Source organism: Stomoxys calcitrans, chromosome 2, assembly GCF_963082655.1.
Source record: "Stomoxys calcitrans chromosome 2, idStoCalc2.1, whole genome shotgun sequence".
NCBI lineage: Eukaryota > Metazoa > Arthropoda > Insecta > Diptera > Muscidae > Stomoxys > Stomoxys calcitrans.
Window position 1 is genome coordinate 33,897,479 of NC_081553.1, and position 15,827 is coordinate 33,913,305.

The 15,827-nt window shown below is 37.8% G+C and overlaps 1 protein-coding gene across 1 annotated transcript in view; it reads left to right on the top strand.

Annotated features, from left to right (window-relative positions):
• The first annotated feature begins 11,816 nt into the window (after positions 1-11,816).
• The window catches only part of LOC106087742 (protein serrate), a 146,345-nt gene continuing 142,334 nt past the window's right edge, over positions 11,817-15,827 (top strand). The window contains exon 1 of the mRNA XM_013252885.2: positions 11,817-12,273. Within this exon, the coding sequence (XP_013108339.2) occupies positions 12,010-12,273 (264 nt within the window). The 5' untranslated portion in view covers positions 11,817-12,009. The remainder of the gene's footprint in view (positions 12,274-15,827) is intronic.

Below are 15,827 nucleotides of genomic sequence, written 5' to 3' on the forward strand. Positions count from 1 at the left end.
ATCTGACCAAAATTGTTGCTACTACAGCCTTAATAGTCTATATCGGATGAAAGATATATATGGAAGCTATATCTAAATCTGATCCAATTTTTTGTCAAAATCAATAGCGTTCGTCTTTGGACCAAAAAAGAGACTGAGACAGCCCTACTAATTGGAAGGTTATCCCCTCTGTCGACGGTGTCTGGTGTGTATAGCGTGGGGAACGAACAATGTAAAAGGCATGCGGGCCAACGTGGCGCAGAGTCTAGCATGTCCGGCTATGACAACGAACGCCTGGGTTCAAATCCCGGGGTGAACATCAGAAAAATTTTTCGGCGGTGGTTATCCCCTTACTATTGATGATGAGTTATGCTGCCATGAAAAAACTTCTCTACCAAGTGGTGTTCGAGTCCGTTCGGACTCGGCATAAAAAGGCAGCTCATACATTGAACTTTAATTTCCATCGAACTGCACTCATTGATATGAGAGAAGTATCCCTTGTTCCTCATGGAAAAATTCATGGGAAAATTTAGTATTTTTAGTAAAAGGGCATTAAGATATGTGCCACCTCGAATACATAAATTAAACACATTTAGCCAAAAACCTTAAAAACCCATTGCATCTATTGTGGTGCCCAAAACGTAATTGCGGATTTTTCATATAGTCGGCGTTGACAAATTTTTTCACAGCTTGTGACTCTGTAATTGCATTCTTTCTTCTGTCAGTTATCAGCTGTTACTTTTAGCTTCCTTTAGAAAAAAAGTGTAAAAAAAGTATATTTGATTAAAGTTCATTCTAAGTTTTATTAAAAATGCATTTATTTTCTTTTAAAAAATCCGCAATTACTTTTTGGGCAATCCAATATATCGAAATATGGCCGATTTGGACCAAACACGGCATCGATCGACATCGAAAGGTCTAACACAACTTACAGTTCAAGACCCTAAAACGGGATATTGGTCTTTAAGGCAGATACAACCAGAGAATATTGGATACCAAAGGTCTTCATTTCAGTACCATACGGTGTTAATAGTAAAAGAATACCTTGTATTTTCCAAGCAATACTGCTCGTTTGGTTTAGTTTCGTTTGGTTCTAACCTTATTACCAAACTGGTATTGCTGTTAATACCAAACTTTTATTTTGGTGACATCGCAAGCTGATGAGACCCTTGGTAAGGCCGAAATCGCGGTCCTTTTAGCCCGCCCGCCAATACATTTAGCGCATCCCATTCGATGAGACCAAATCCGGGGATCTGTTTATATGGGAGCTGTATCAGGTTATTGACCGATTTGAACCGTACTTGGCACATTTGTTGGAAATCATAACGGAACACCAAAAGTAAAATTTCAGCCAAACCGGACACAAATTGCGGCTTGTAAGGGCTCAAGAAATCAAATTGGGAGATCGGTTTATGAGGGAGCTATATCAGGTTCTTGACCGATTTGAACCGTACTGGGCACAATTTTTGGAAATCATAACGAAACACTATGTGCAAAATTTCAGCCAAATCAGGTGTTGACTCACTTTTGATGCTCATAGTACATCCCGATTATTCTTCTTGAGCCTGTAGAGGGCGCAACTTTTATGCGATTAATATCCGCACACTCTTTTTCAATATCCGCTCACTCTTTTCAACCTCTCTGGGACTGGATCTTAAATCCACATTTGTCTCTTGTCTAAATGTTCTTCGACGCTTGCTCATCCATTACGCAATCTCTTCAACCATGCTTACCGTGCGGGAGTTTTTCCAACGTATTGCAAGGTTGTGAACGGTCAGCCGATTCCCAAGAAGAGCGAGGCAAAGGTTTTGGCACTGTGCACTTGTGTCAAAGCTATTCGGTTTTGGTTTAGGTTATGACTCCGTTCGATTCGATATGCTTCGTGCATTCCAAGGTTTTGAAGAGTATGGCCAACCACCATCTTGTGAGTTATTTGAAGTCTTACGATATTCTTAGCGACCAACAGTATGGGTTACGCAGAAATAGCTTTACGGGTGACCTCATGACATTTCTGCCGAAACGTTGGAGTCGCTCTATTCACCAGTTCGGTGAAAGGTAGGTTGTGACTCTAGGTATATCGAAGGCATTTGATAGGGTTTGCACGGTTTACTTTTGTCAAAGCTAATCGCTTTTGGTATGGGTGATCACTTCGGGCGATTTATATCGAGATATCTTCGAGTTCGCACTATACGAGTTGTTTTAGATGGATTCTCATCCATAGAATACTTATTGACCGCAGGTGTACCACAAAACTCTGTCCTTACTACCTTCCCTTTCCCTATTTACATTGCACTTTTGTATGGGTCAGATTTCGACCATAGGCCGAGTTTTCAAGAGATTGAAGACACAGAAACAGTTGGACGAAATTTTAAGATTTTTCTTAATTCGTGGGATTTTGCCACGAAAACAACCCAAAGAACCAAAAGTTCAAAATAACGATGCTATCTTTAAATTTAATTTTCTCTTCACTAAAAGACATAACCATCCGTTTCAAATTTCGATCGCTAATTTATTTTTGATTTACTTTACAAATGATTGTCCAATTATTATTTTTTGGAAAATTCTTTTAGTCCCATGGTGGTTGGTGTGTGTTGGGATCACTGGCTTTCCTTTTCCATTTGCAAGGAAAATCTCCGATCATTGAGCTCGTCTCGAAAGAGAAACAAAGACTTGGCATCTTCACCTAAAAAAACTTAAAATTTAAAGACACTTGTATTTCTAAGTCTAAGTTGCGTCTTTAACTAAAGAACACTGTTTTCTTGTCCCAAAGTCAATTTCTTAACATTCAACGATATTTTGACTTCCATTTTAGATTTTTGTCTTAAATCACAAGACGCATAGTTAAGGATTTATTGACCTGCCATTTAAAATAAAAGTTTCTTAATATCAAGTAAAATATCTTTAACCATAGGAAATGTTTCCTTAAAAAGTTGGAAAATTGATCATCTTTAAATTAACTTTCCTGGAACCTTTACAATTAGGACAACATTTTTTCAGTTCAGGAAGCGAATTATAAATAATTCCCTATGCAGAGACTTTCTGGTGGTTTCAGAGTGGAGTCGATTGAACAGAGTTGATTTTAATGCACGTAAAACCAGACCTATTTGTTGTCACATAAACGATTCACTAACCCTTTACGATCCTCATTATCTATCGGCGTTACTGATGTTGAGCAATCAGATGTTCACGATGTTCTAGGAATTAGGATACAATGTGATGTTCATTGGTTACAACATACATACATTCGAAATTTCGAAATAAGCTTTGAAGTCTTTGGGATTTCTTAAGCGGTGGAAGAAATACTTCACTTCCTCTTTTCAATATCTATACAACTTATCAAACCCACCAAAGATGGAATATAACTCCCATGAATGGCCGGATCTCCTCCTTGAAGCTACCTGACCGCGTACAGAGAAGAGCGATGGTATTGATCAGTGATGGTAGGGTTTCCCACTGTAGGGACATCAAGGAAGAAGAGACTATAGAACACCTTCTGTGTGTATGTCCCGCACTAGCAGTTCTCATTTCTTTGAGAACCTGTCTGATTAAGCGGATGTAAACATTCGCAATTTGTTGGGCATTTAAAGCGATCTAAATGGTTCAACGTTAGGAACTAGAAGGCATCTTTCTTCTTCTGTTCCTGTGGTATCACAATGGACGAAAACGTCAAATTGAGTCTGATGGCATACTACCACTTAAACCTAACCTAACCATTTCACTATATTGTGTCCCTTGAGCACCATCGGAATAACAGTATGCCATTCCGCAGCGTGGTTCTCTTTTATAGATACTATCATGGTGTTTATTCCGCAGTGATTCGTCTTCTTATCCCTGAAGTAAGGAGGTTCGCCAGGAACACAAGATCATCTATGAACTCACACCAGTTTGTAATCCATTGACCAATTGGCCGAACCCTGCATTACCTCGAAATCTAGTTTTTTGCCCGAACAATACCAATGTGAAAACGAATTCCGGAAAATATCTTTCCCACTACTTAAGACCTCCGGAAATTTAAAACAAATGCGAATAAATACTACCCACATCGTATGGTGATGATATAAAACTGATCATGTTAGTGGTACTCTGCAGGCATATTAAATGTTATGTTTAATAAATCAGTAAAACATAAACTCCTTACAGGAATCAAACACCGAATTGAAGCCAATAAATCAGAAGAATCCAAATTTTGGTCATATCAAAAACTGAACCGAAATCCAGTAAATCAGAAGAATCGAAATTTTGGCCATATCAAAAACTGAACCGAAAGCCAATAAATCAGAAGAATCAAACTTTTAGACATATCACTCTTTTACCCGTTGACGAACTTTATTGGTATATCCCTCATATAGACCGATCACCTGACCTACAGTCTTAGCTGAACAAAGGCCAGTTCTACCCGACTTTAAAGATATTGAGCATATATTGGGTTGCCCAAAAAGTAATTGCGGATTTTTCATATAGTCGGCGTTGACAAATTTTTTCACAGCTTGTGACTCTGTAATTGAATTATTTCTTCTGTCAGTTATCAGCTGTTACTTTTAGCTTGCTTTAGAAAAAAAGTGTAAAAAAAGTATATTTGATTAAAGTTCATTCTAAGTTTTATTAAAAATGCATTTACTTTCATTTAAAAAATCCGCAATTACTTTTTGGGCAACCCAATAAATAGCACATTCTTAACCCGATTTCATTGAGATGAATAGACAGTGCGTTGACTTATACTTCTTTTCTTCCGCGTTAAGGTGTCATTTCTGTATTAAAAACCCTATATGTGCCGATTATGAAAAATAAACACATGTTTGTTTAATCGTAGTAGAGCACTATATACACCAATACATCATACAACGAGTATAGGAAAATGCTAGTTGCCACCCTCTCGCTTTCTTTCTTTTCATAAATCTTTGATATTTGGCATTGAAGTTCCTTTCCCTTCCTCAACGAGAAAAAACCCCACAATTCTACATCAATTCATTCGTTCATTCATTCATCCATCCATTCATTCAAATTATTCCTCTTCTTTTTTTTTGTAAAGAAGAAAACGAAATACGTAATACTTTAGTATTAAATTTATTGTTGTTTATTCTCCATTGTTGTCGTTCAATGTGATTAAAGTCAATAGCATGTCAAGAATGTGTGAAAGATATCAGAAGACATGTTGTCTTCCACAAAGAAAACTTAATATAAATGTAATAAATGGAATTAAATAAGAGGAAAAAATACAAATACCGACGGCAAAATTAAAAAAATAGAATGTTTTAAAGAATAAATAATTTTTCATCTTTTTTGTTATTTTTCTATAATTATTTTCTTTAAATACTCTGCCTTTCATTTAATTTTCCATATCCAAAGTATCTCATATTAAATTCATGAAGATCTCTTTGTATTCTTCGAAAAATATTCTGAAGTGCCCTTTGAACTTGACTTTCCGCAACTGATTATGGTGGGAAGTTCTGCATGACTGTTGTCAACACAGTCATCATTGTTGAATATGCAATGCATTGCAATAACTCTGAATGAACTCTCCCTTCATTAATTAGATCACCAATGTGTGGGAGACATGAGATGAAACAACATGAGATATTTTCAATGTAAACGTATTCATTGCAGTTAATAATTTTAATTAATTAATTAATTTGTAAGGCGGTTATGTCACACCATCATTTTGCAATGATCTTAAGGAATGATCAGAAGAATATGCATGAATTGCATATTGGTTTTGATAGAAAAATATACATATGTATATATCTTCTAAAGAACCTGCCACTAAAGAACAGAGGAGATAGTTCCTTAGTAACTTTAAGACATTGATTCAATGTTTAGCTCTATGACAAAGTACCAAAAAGGAAATTCATTGTGCAAAGGTTCACATCCAGATCATAAGGACGGAAACCTATATAGTTACCGATTCAAGAAAACCTTCCAATGAAATCTAATATATCTAATTCTTCAAAAATGTTGTGTTTCAAACATTAATTTCAATTTATTGCGACTCCGTAGGGCTTTTCCAAGTTGCTTTTACCCTACCCCCGTCTACATTTGTTGGCAGTCGGTAAATGAATTTAAATTGAATTGCATTTACTTTACATGCATGGATATTCATACATATGTTGTCGCACATCAGATGTCTCTTTGTTTGGGGGTTTTGTTGTTGCATTGTTGTATTCTCTTGTGCTCTCTTTTACACAAATTGCCGGTTGAAAGTTATCAATGAACGCAGGAATGAATGAACGGAAAGGAATGTGTGTGTGTGTGTGTGTATGTGGATTTATGGAAAACATGTGATGTCGAGAAAATTGGGAAAAATATGCAATGATTAAATAAAAAGACTAAAACAAAAAATTATAAAAAGTTTAAATAAAAACAAGTAAAACCGTCTTAAGTTCGGCCGGGCCGAATCTTGGGAATCCACCATCATGGATTCTGCCAAAATATGGGAGCTGTATCTAGTTATAGACCGAATTGGACCGAACTTGGCACAGTTGTTGGAAGTCGTAACAAAACATCGCATGCAAAATTTCAGCCAAATTGCGGCTTGTAATGACTCAAAAAGTCGAATCAGGAGATCGGTTTATATGGGAGCTATATCAGGTTATATACCGATTAGGAGCGTACTTGGTACAATTGTTGAAAGTCATAAAGGAACACTACAGGCCCAATTTCAGCCAGAAGTCGAATCAGGAGATCGGTTTATATGGGAGCTATATCAGGTTATATACCGATTTGGAGCGTACTGGGTACAATTGTTGAAAGTCATAAAGGAACACTACAGGTCCGATTTCAGCCAAATCGGACAAAAATTGCGGCTCGTAAGTTCTTAAGAAGTCAAAATCGGGAGTTCGGTTTATATGAGCCCTATATCAGGTTATAGACCGATTTGGACCGCACTAGGCACAGTTGTTGAAAGTCACAACAAAACACATAGCGCCCAATTTCAGCCAAATCGAAAAAAAATTGCGGCTTAAAAGGGTGCAAAAAGTCAAATCGGGAGATCGGTTTATATGGTCTTTAAAGGTCTCAAGAAGTCAAATCGGGAGTTCGGTTTATATGAGCGCTATATCAGGTTATAGACCGATTTGGACCGCACTGGGCACAGTTGATGGAAGTCAAAAAAGAACACTGCAGCAAAAGTTCAGCCAAATCGGACAAGAATTGCGGCTGGTAAGGGCTCAAGAAGTCAAACGAGGAGATCGGTTTATATGGGAGCCAGTTCCGGTTATAGACCGATTCGGGCCGTATTTAGCACAGTTGGTGAAAGTTACAATAAAACACTTCGTGCTCAATTTCAGCCAAATAGGACAACAATTGAGGCTTCCAGGGGCTCAAGAAGTCAAATCGGGAGATCGGTTCATATGGGAGCTACATAAGGTTCTTGACCGATTTGAGCCAAACTTATGACAGTTGTTGGAAATCATAGCAGAACAATATGTGCAAAATTTCAGCCAAATCGGATGAAAATTTAGGGGCTCAAGAAGTCAAATCGGGAGATCGGTTTATATGGGAGCTATATCTGGTTATACACCGATGTGGACCGTACTTGGCACAGTTATTGGAAGTCATAACGAAACTCTATGTGCAAAATTTCAGCCAAATCGGAAAAAAATTGCGAGATCGGTTTGTATGGGAGTTATATCTAAATATGAACCCATATGTCCCATTTGCAATCCCCAATGACCTACATCAATATTAAGTATCTGTGCAAAATTTCAAGCGGCTAGCTTTACGCGTTCGACCTCTATCGTGATTTCGACAGACGGACGGACATGGCTATATCGAGTCAGAATGTCGAGACGATCCAGAATATAAATACTTTATGGGGTCTTAAACGATTATTTTGAGGTGTTATAAACGGAACGACCAGGTTAGAATACCCCCAGAATGACCAGGTTATACACCCCTCATCTTATGAGGGTGGGTATAAAAGTAATAAAAGTTTGAAATAAAAACGTCTTAACTCCACTGGTCTCGATCATATTTTACTCAGGTCCCGAAAACTCATGTGGGTATAAGACCCTAAATTGGAAGATCGGTGTATATGACAACAATATCTATACCGTCTGATCTGACTCATACTTGGGTCGGATGTCGGGAGGCTTCAAACAACTGACTATTTCAAATTTCAACGAAATAGGGTAATCAATAAAGCTTTTATGAGCATCAGACTCTTAGTCGGTCTATATGACAGCTATATCTAAGTACAGTCCGAACTTTACCATATTTGGGTTAGATGGCGGGTGGTTTTAAATAACTCATTTATTCTAATTTCAACGAAATCGGGTAGACCTCTTCAAATCTAGATTAGGCCCCATAGTTTTGGAATGCTCACAGCCTCCTCTTTGTGAACATCTGTCATTCGTTGGCTGGTCCAGAAAACTTAGCTTACATGTCGCTGGGGGCATACCCACAGATTCCAGTATCCCTGCAATGTGTGGGGTAGATCCCAGTCTCACAAGCTCGTGCGCTTTACATCTCCTTCAAATATTTCTGTGGCCCGGCACCCAGAACAGGTGAATTTTGAACTGTTCTACCATCTCGTTGAGAGATTTGCGGCGGTCGAGGGCGGTTTTTGTGTTCAGAAATACGTTCTCCAGGAATTTAATGGCTGCCTGGCTGTCTGAGAAAATATTAATTCCAGTCGTCGTAATGACATTTTATTTTAGCCATTCCACCACTTCCTTAATTGCAGGGATCTCCGCTTGATACACACTGCAGTAGTCGGGTAACCTTTTCGATATGACCAGTTCTAGACCTTTAGACAACTATCTTCAGTTCAACCCAAAGCCCACCTTGTCGTTTAGTTTGGAACCATCCGTCCAAAAGTCTATGTAAATTCTGTTCCAATCGGTTCTATCAGGAATACGGGTACAGTACTTTTTATCAAAAGAGGCTCACGTAGGGTGTAATCCACACTACCTGGAACACCGGATATTGTATCAAGGATAACACAGTATCCATAGCCGCCACATGACCAATGAGAAAGCTCCCTTAACCTCACGGCAGTGGTCGCTGCAATTTGTCCACAATGTCCAGAGTCATAAGATGTAGCATTAAATTCATTGCATCAGATGGTGTCGTCCTCAATACGGCTCTGTTGCACAAACAAGCCATCCTTTAGATCCGTTTAAGTATTGAGCAGTAGGTGGACTTTTGAAGCGCCGTCCACCACACCACCACACCACCACACCACAACACCATATATCATTATAAGTCTGACAACTGCAGTATAAACCCAATGCATGATGAATAAAACAATCTTCTGGATACTTTTACGCAATTGTTCTTCCGTATGAGTAGCGAAATACTCTTTTACGATATCATTGAGCAATCCATTGCATGTACGGATGTTTAAGCAGCTTTTCGCGACGATTCTCTTGCAACCCATTGCATTATAGTCATCCTTCTGACTCGTGAAACACTCTTCTAGGTTATCAATAGACAATCTATTGCATGTGCGGATGTTTTAGCAACCCTTCGCGACGATTCTCTTACAACCCATTGCGTTATAGTCGTCCGTATGACTCGTGCAACACTCTTCTGTGTTATCACTGGGAATTCATTACGTGTTCGGTAGTTTTAGCAACTCTTCACGACGATTCTTTTACAACCCATTGCGTTGTAATCTTTTCTAGGTTATCATTGGTCAATCCATTGCGTTTGTGAAAGTTTTAGCAACTCTTCGCGACAATTCTCTTTCGATCGATTGCGTTATAATCTTCCGTATGAATCGTTAAACCCTTTTCTAGATGATCATTGGACAATTCATTGCGTTTACCAACGATTATTACTAATCACCTGAGTTTACTTTTCGCGATTGTTTTTATTTTCAAACCAAGTGCATTTGATCTTGTATTGAATTATGTTATTCTATGTTTTGTTTTGAGTAGACAACTTCCACAACACAAAACAGAATTCTCACTTGGCTTATACGGCGATTGGTACTTATAAGACGAACATGACGAGTAAGTAAACATTTTGTGAAGTTTTCGTAGTTAGGTTAGGTTGGGTTGAAAAGAGGGTACAGGTATTAATCCGCCCCATGCCTTAGCCAGTAATCGGCTTGTTGTGCGCTCTAAATACAAAAAAGAGTAACCTCTAAAAGAAAATCCAAGTTAGGAATTCCGTGCTACTTACAAAATCCATAATTGTTTTCCATGCCACTCCCCTAAGTTGGTCCATGTCTGGTATAGTGTCCCCACCTAAGTGCCGGTATCTGTTAGACGCAAAAGCCGGTCAATGACAAAGGAAATGGTCCAACGTCTCATCATCTTCCCCGCATTACACATGCTATCACTTGCTGCACCGATTTTAGATAAGTGAGCTCGTAGTCCTATGTGTTACGTTATAAAAGAACAACTAATCTTGATATGCGTTTTATTCTTAGCGTATAACGCGCAACCCTTTAAGAGCAATATATAATAAATATTCCAAAACACTTATTTGTTACTCGTCCAGTCGAGTAAAGCGCAACTCTTCTGGAAGAATATTTTATAAAACTTACAAAACACTCATGTGTTACTCGCCCACATGATTCTTGCGCGATTCTAAGATCTTCCAAGGCACTTCTGACTTAGTGTTCAGCAACTCTTATGGAAGATTCGCGGAAAACTCTTCCAGAAGATTTTTCTTGAGGACACAACTACTCAAGACGGGGAAATCGTCTATGACTCTCAGACGAACTTGTCCACAATCGTAACTTTCTTCTAGAAGATTTGCGGAAGATTGTTTGGCGATTCAAAATGTTTGCAGGGTATATGCATTTCACAATGTATAAATGTATGTGTATGGACGAATGTAGACTAGTATTGATTGATGAAGAATACGTTCTCTTCTATGAATATCTACAGCATAGTAACACCATAGACAAATAAAGTCATATGGAAGAAATGTCAAATTCATAATCGTTTATATGTGAATGCGCAAATAAGACAGTCGATATGAAACAAACAAGTTTTCAGTAATTTTCTAAGCATTGAAGTTTCAATGTCTATACCTTCTTTTTTCTACGGTTAACCTATCACCTTAGTTAGAAACGCACAAAAATCTTTTCCTATTTAGAACATAAAATTCCACCAGAGAAGATGTTATGTGGCAATATGATAATTAGTATCGGAAATGGGTTTAAAGCTTTCGTTTTAAAGCAGAATAAGCGGGAGGGTATGGTTTCTAACTTGCTACTGGGTTTGGATTAAAATATAAATCATTAAGCCATATTATTATATGAAAAGATGATCTATGTTTCCAGTTATTAGATACACTATATAGTCACAGTTGTTATATTGGGTTGCCTAAAAAGTAATTGCGGATTTTTTAAAAGAAAGTAAATGCATTTTTAATAAAACTTAGAATGAACTTTAATCAAATATACTTTTTTTACACTTTCTTCTAAAGCAAGCTAAAAGTAACAGCTGATAACTGACAGAAGAAAGAATGCAATTACAGAGTCACAAGCTGTGAAAAAATTTGTCAACGCCGACCATTGAAAAATCCGCAATTACGTTTTGGGCAAGCCAATATTTGATCTAACCTTCTCAAGAGACTATATGACCAACTAACCAAAGATTAACAAAGAATAATAAATAATGTAACGACAATGAAAACAAAACACAAATAAATACGAATTATACAGCAAACTAATCAAAATTCTCCAAAAATGTTAGAAGTGACAATTAAATAAAAGAAAGACTGATAAAATCATACAAGTTTTTAATTTAAAAAAATCTTTCAAGTGTACCAAATGTTATTTTGTAATAAATATATTTTTTTATTAAAGCATTTACATACAACGAATATTTAATGGTTTGAAAAAATATTGAAAGAATTATATATATTAACAACAACAAGAATATATGAAAGTGTTTTTAACATAAAAATGGCTAAAATAAGAAACCAATTGTTTAAAACTAACAAATTAACTGCTTTCAAAACGTGGTAACTTATTACAAAAATACAAAAACAAATCGATAGTTATAAACAAGGGATAGTTTAACTATCTCCAATTGTTAAATAAACGAAAAAAATTTATTACCAACAACAAACATGGTGTTGCCAACATTCACATTACCAGTTTCATCGCCACTGTCATCATCAACGTTATCGCCAGTGCCTGCCTTTTGTAAAATGTTCACTAAACATTTTCGTCGAAAACTATTGGATTATAATTCTTCGATAACATTGCTGAGTAGAAACCGTTCCAGTAGTAACTCTGACAGCAGTAAAGGAAGCTGTGGGAAAACTGCCAATAATACATTAACAATGCCTGCTGTAATAATTTTCATCATTTTAAGTTCACTAGTACATAAGGTGAGTACTTATTCCGTTGTAATATAATATTTTACTTTGAAGCAAATATTTTTTATACCCACCACCAAAGCATGGGGGTATATTAATTTTGTCATTCCGTTTGCAACACATCGAAATATCCATTTCCGACCCTATCTTATTTATAAAAATCAATTGTTTGTTTGTTTGTGTGTTCCTTATAGACTCAGAAACGGCTGAACCGATTTTCTTGAAATTTTCACAGATGGTGCATAATGATCCCGTAGTGAAAATAGGGTACTACATTTTTTGATATCTGAAGGGGGGCGGACCCTCCCCCTTACCCTAATTTTCAGAAACGCCAGATCTCGGAGATGGGTGGTGCGATTTAAGCGAAATTTTGTGGGCCCTCATATAGTACCCTAGAAATAAAAATTTGGTATCCAAATTTCGGATGGGGTACCTAGGGGGACTGCCCCACCCTAAAACCTACCAAATATATATATACACAAATCACTACAATATGGGACTCAAATAAAAGGTATTTAGGATAAGAAAACGTATCTGATGTCCTTTGTCGAACCAAGTGCTAGGGGGACCACCCCAAGCCCCAAAACACCCCTAAATCGGACATATTTACCGACCATTGCAATATGGGACTCAAATGAAAGGTATTTGCGAGTATAATACGAATCTGATATCCAAATGTGGGACCACGTTTCTGGAGGGTGGACCCCTTCCCCAAAACACCCCGCAAACAGGACTTACAATATTTACTGACCATGGGAACATGGGACTTAAATAAAAGGTATTTAAGTGTACAATTCGAATCTGATATCCAAATATGGGACCAAGAGGGCCATCTCTCCCCAAAAACGTCCCCCCAAGGGGACAAATTTACGACCATAGCAATATGGGGCTCAAATTAAAGGTCATTGGGAGTAAAGCACAAATCTGATATCAATATTCGGGAAAAGTGTCTATGGGGCCACCCCACTCCCATAACACCACCCAAACAGTAAGTATTTGCTGACTTTTGCAATATGAGGCTCAAATAAGAGGGGTTTTAAAGTGGAACACGAATCCGATATATATTTTCAAGGCCAACTCACTGAGTGGCCGACCATACCCCAAGCCGGTCATGTTTGGAAATATGGGGCTCAAATTAAAGGTATTTAGGAGTAGACCACGTATCTGATATCATCATTAGGGACCAACTGTACGTATTTGCTTACCAACACAATTTGGGTCTTAAAGAGAGTGGAACTAAATATTTATAGTTTTTAGGGCCAATACACTGAACCGGAAATATTTGCTGATTTTTGAAATAAGGAGTTTAAATGAGATTAGAAAACGAGTACCTGTTTATTGACCGATTCGAATCATAATAGGAAATGATGTAGGAGGTCAGAGTAGAAGTCCTTGTGTCAAGTTTCAGCCAAATCGGTTGAAAACTGAAGCTTTTATGGGTTCAAGAAGTTAAATTCGGGGATCGGTATTTTGGGAGGGCTATATCAGTTTATTGACCATTTCGGATCATACTCAGCTCAGTGCAGAAGACCCTGTGCCAATTTTCAGCCAAATCGACTGAAAACTAAGGATTCTAGGAGCTTAAGAAGTCAAATCCGGGGATCGGTTTGTATGGAGGCTAAAACAGTTTATAGACCGATTCGTATAGTACTCGGCACTGTCATTGGAAGTTAGATTAGTGGAAGTGCCACATTTCAGCCAAATTGGATGTCAATTGAGACCTCTAATGGCGCAGGAAACAAAAAAAGGAATTTTAATCCAATCTAAACCGATACGGCCTATTTGCAATTTCCTTCGGCTATAAGAAGTATCTGTGCAAAATGTCTAGAGTATATCTGTATTCGTTTATTTTCGACAGACGAACAGCAGACATGGCTAGTTCGACTTAGAATATCAAGACGATCTGGAATATATATATATATTTTATGCGGTCTAAGATCAATATTACGGGGTGTTAGAAAGGGAATGATAGACTATGGTGATGGTTACAAAAATTAGGGCTACATCAGGTTATCAATTGATTTAAACCATACTCGACACAATTGTTGGAAGTGATACCAAAACACCATTTTCAAAATTTCAACCAAATCAGATTAGAATTGCGTTCTCTAGAGTCTCAAGAAGTCAAGACCCAAAATTGGTTTATTTGGCAGCTATAACAAAACATGGACCGATATGGCCTATCTACAATACCAAATGACCTACACTAATATGAAGCATTTGTGCAAAATTTCCAACGCCTAACCCTATTCCTTCGAAAGTTAGCGTCCTCTAAGGAACACGGGGCAAACTTCTCACATATCAATGAATGCTGTCCGATTCAACTTTAAACTCAATAATAAGGGACCTACTTTTTTCAGCCATGTCCGAACGGCTGGCCGCAGTGCAACACCTCTTTTGGGTCATGTTTTTATACCTCCACCATAGGCTGGGGGGTATACTAATTTCGTCATTCTGTTTGTAACTACTCGAAATATTCATCTGAGACCACATAAAGTATATATATTCTTGATCGTCGCGACATTTTATATCGATCTAGCCATGCCCGTCCGTCTGTCCGTTCGTCAGTCTGTCTGTCGAAAGCACGCTTACTTCCGAAGGAGTAAAGCTAGCCGCTTGAAATTTTGCACAAATACTTCCTATTAGTGTAGGTCGGTTGGTATTGTAAATGGGCCAAATCCGTCCATGTTTTGATATAGCTGCCATATAAACCGATCTTGGGTCTTGACTTCTTGAGCCTCTAGAAGGCGCAATTCTTATCCGATTGGAATGAAATTTTGCACGACGTGTTTTGTTATGATATCCAACAACTGTGCCAAGTATGGTTCAAATCGGTCCATAAACTGATATAGCTGTCATATAAACCGGTCTTGGGTCTTGACTTCTTGAGCCTCTAGAGGGCGCAATTCTCATCCGATTTGAATGAAATTTCGCACGACATGTTTTGTTATGATATCCAACAAGTGTGCCAGGTATGGTTCAAATCGGTCCATAACCTGATATAGCAGTCATATAAACCTATCTTGGGTCTTGACTTCTTCAATCTCTAGAGTGCGCAATTCTTATCCGATTGGAATGAAATTTGCCACGACGTGTTTTGTTATGATGTCCAACAACGGTGCCAAGTATGGATCAAATCGGTCCATAACCTGATATAGCTGCCATATAACACGATCTGGGATCTTGACTTCTTAAGCCTCTAGAGGTCGCAATTATTATCCGATTTGCCTGAAATTTTGTACGAAGGATTTTCTCTTGACATTTTACACAGGTCTCCAACATATAATTTAACTGTGGTCCAAACCGGACCATATCTTGATATCGCTCTAATAGCAGAGCAAATCTTTTCTTATATCCTTTTTGCCTAAGAAGAGATGGCGGGAAAAGAACTAGACAAATGCGATCCCTGGTGGAAGGTATATAAGATTCGGCCCGGTCGAACTTAACACGCTTTTACTTGTTATATGGTTACGATGCTTGGCATAGAACCTCCCAAACGTTGTCAGCTGCGGGAGGAAAAACCACCGCTTATAATTTTTTTCTGATGTTCTCACCAGCATTCGAAG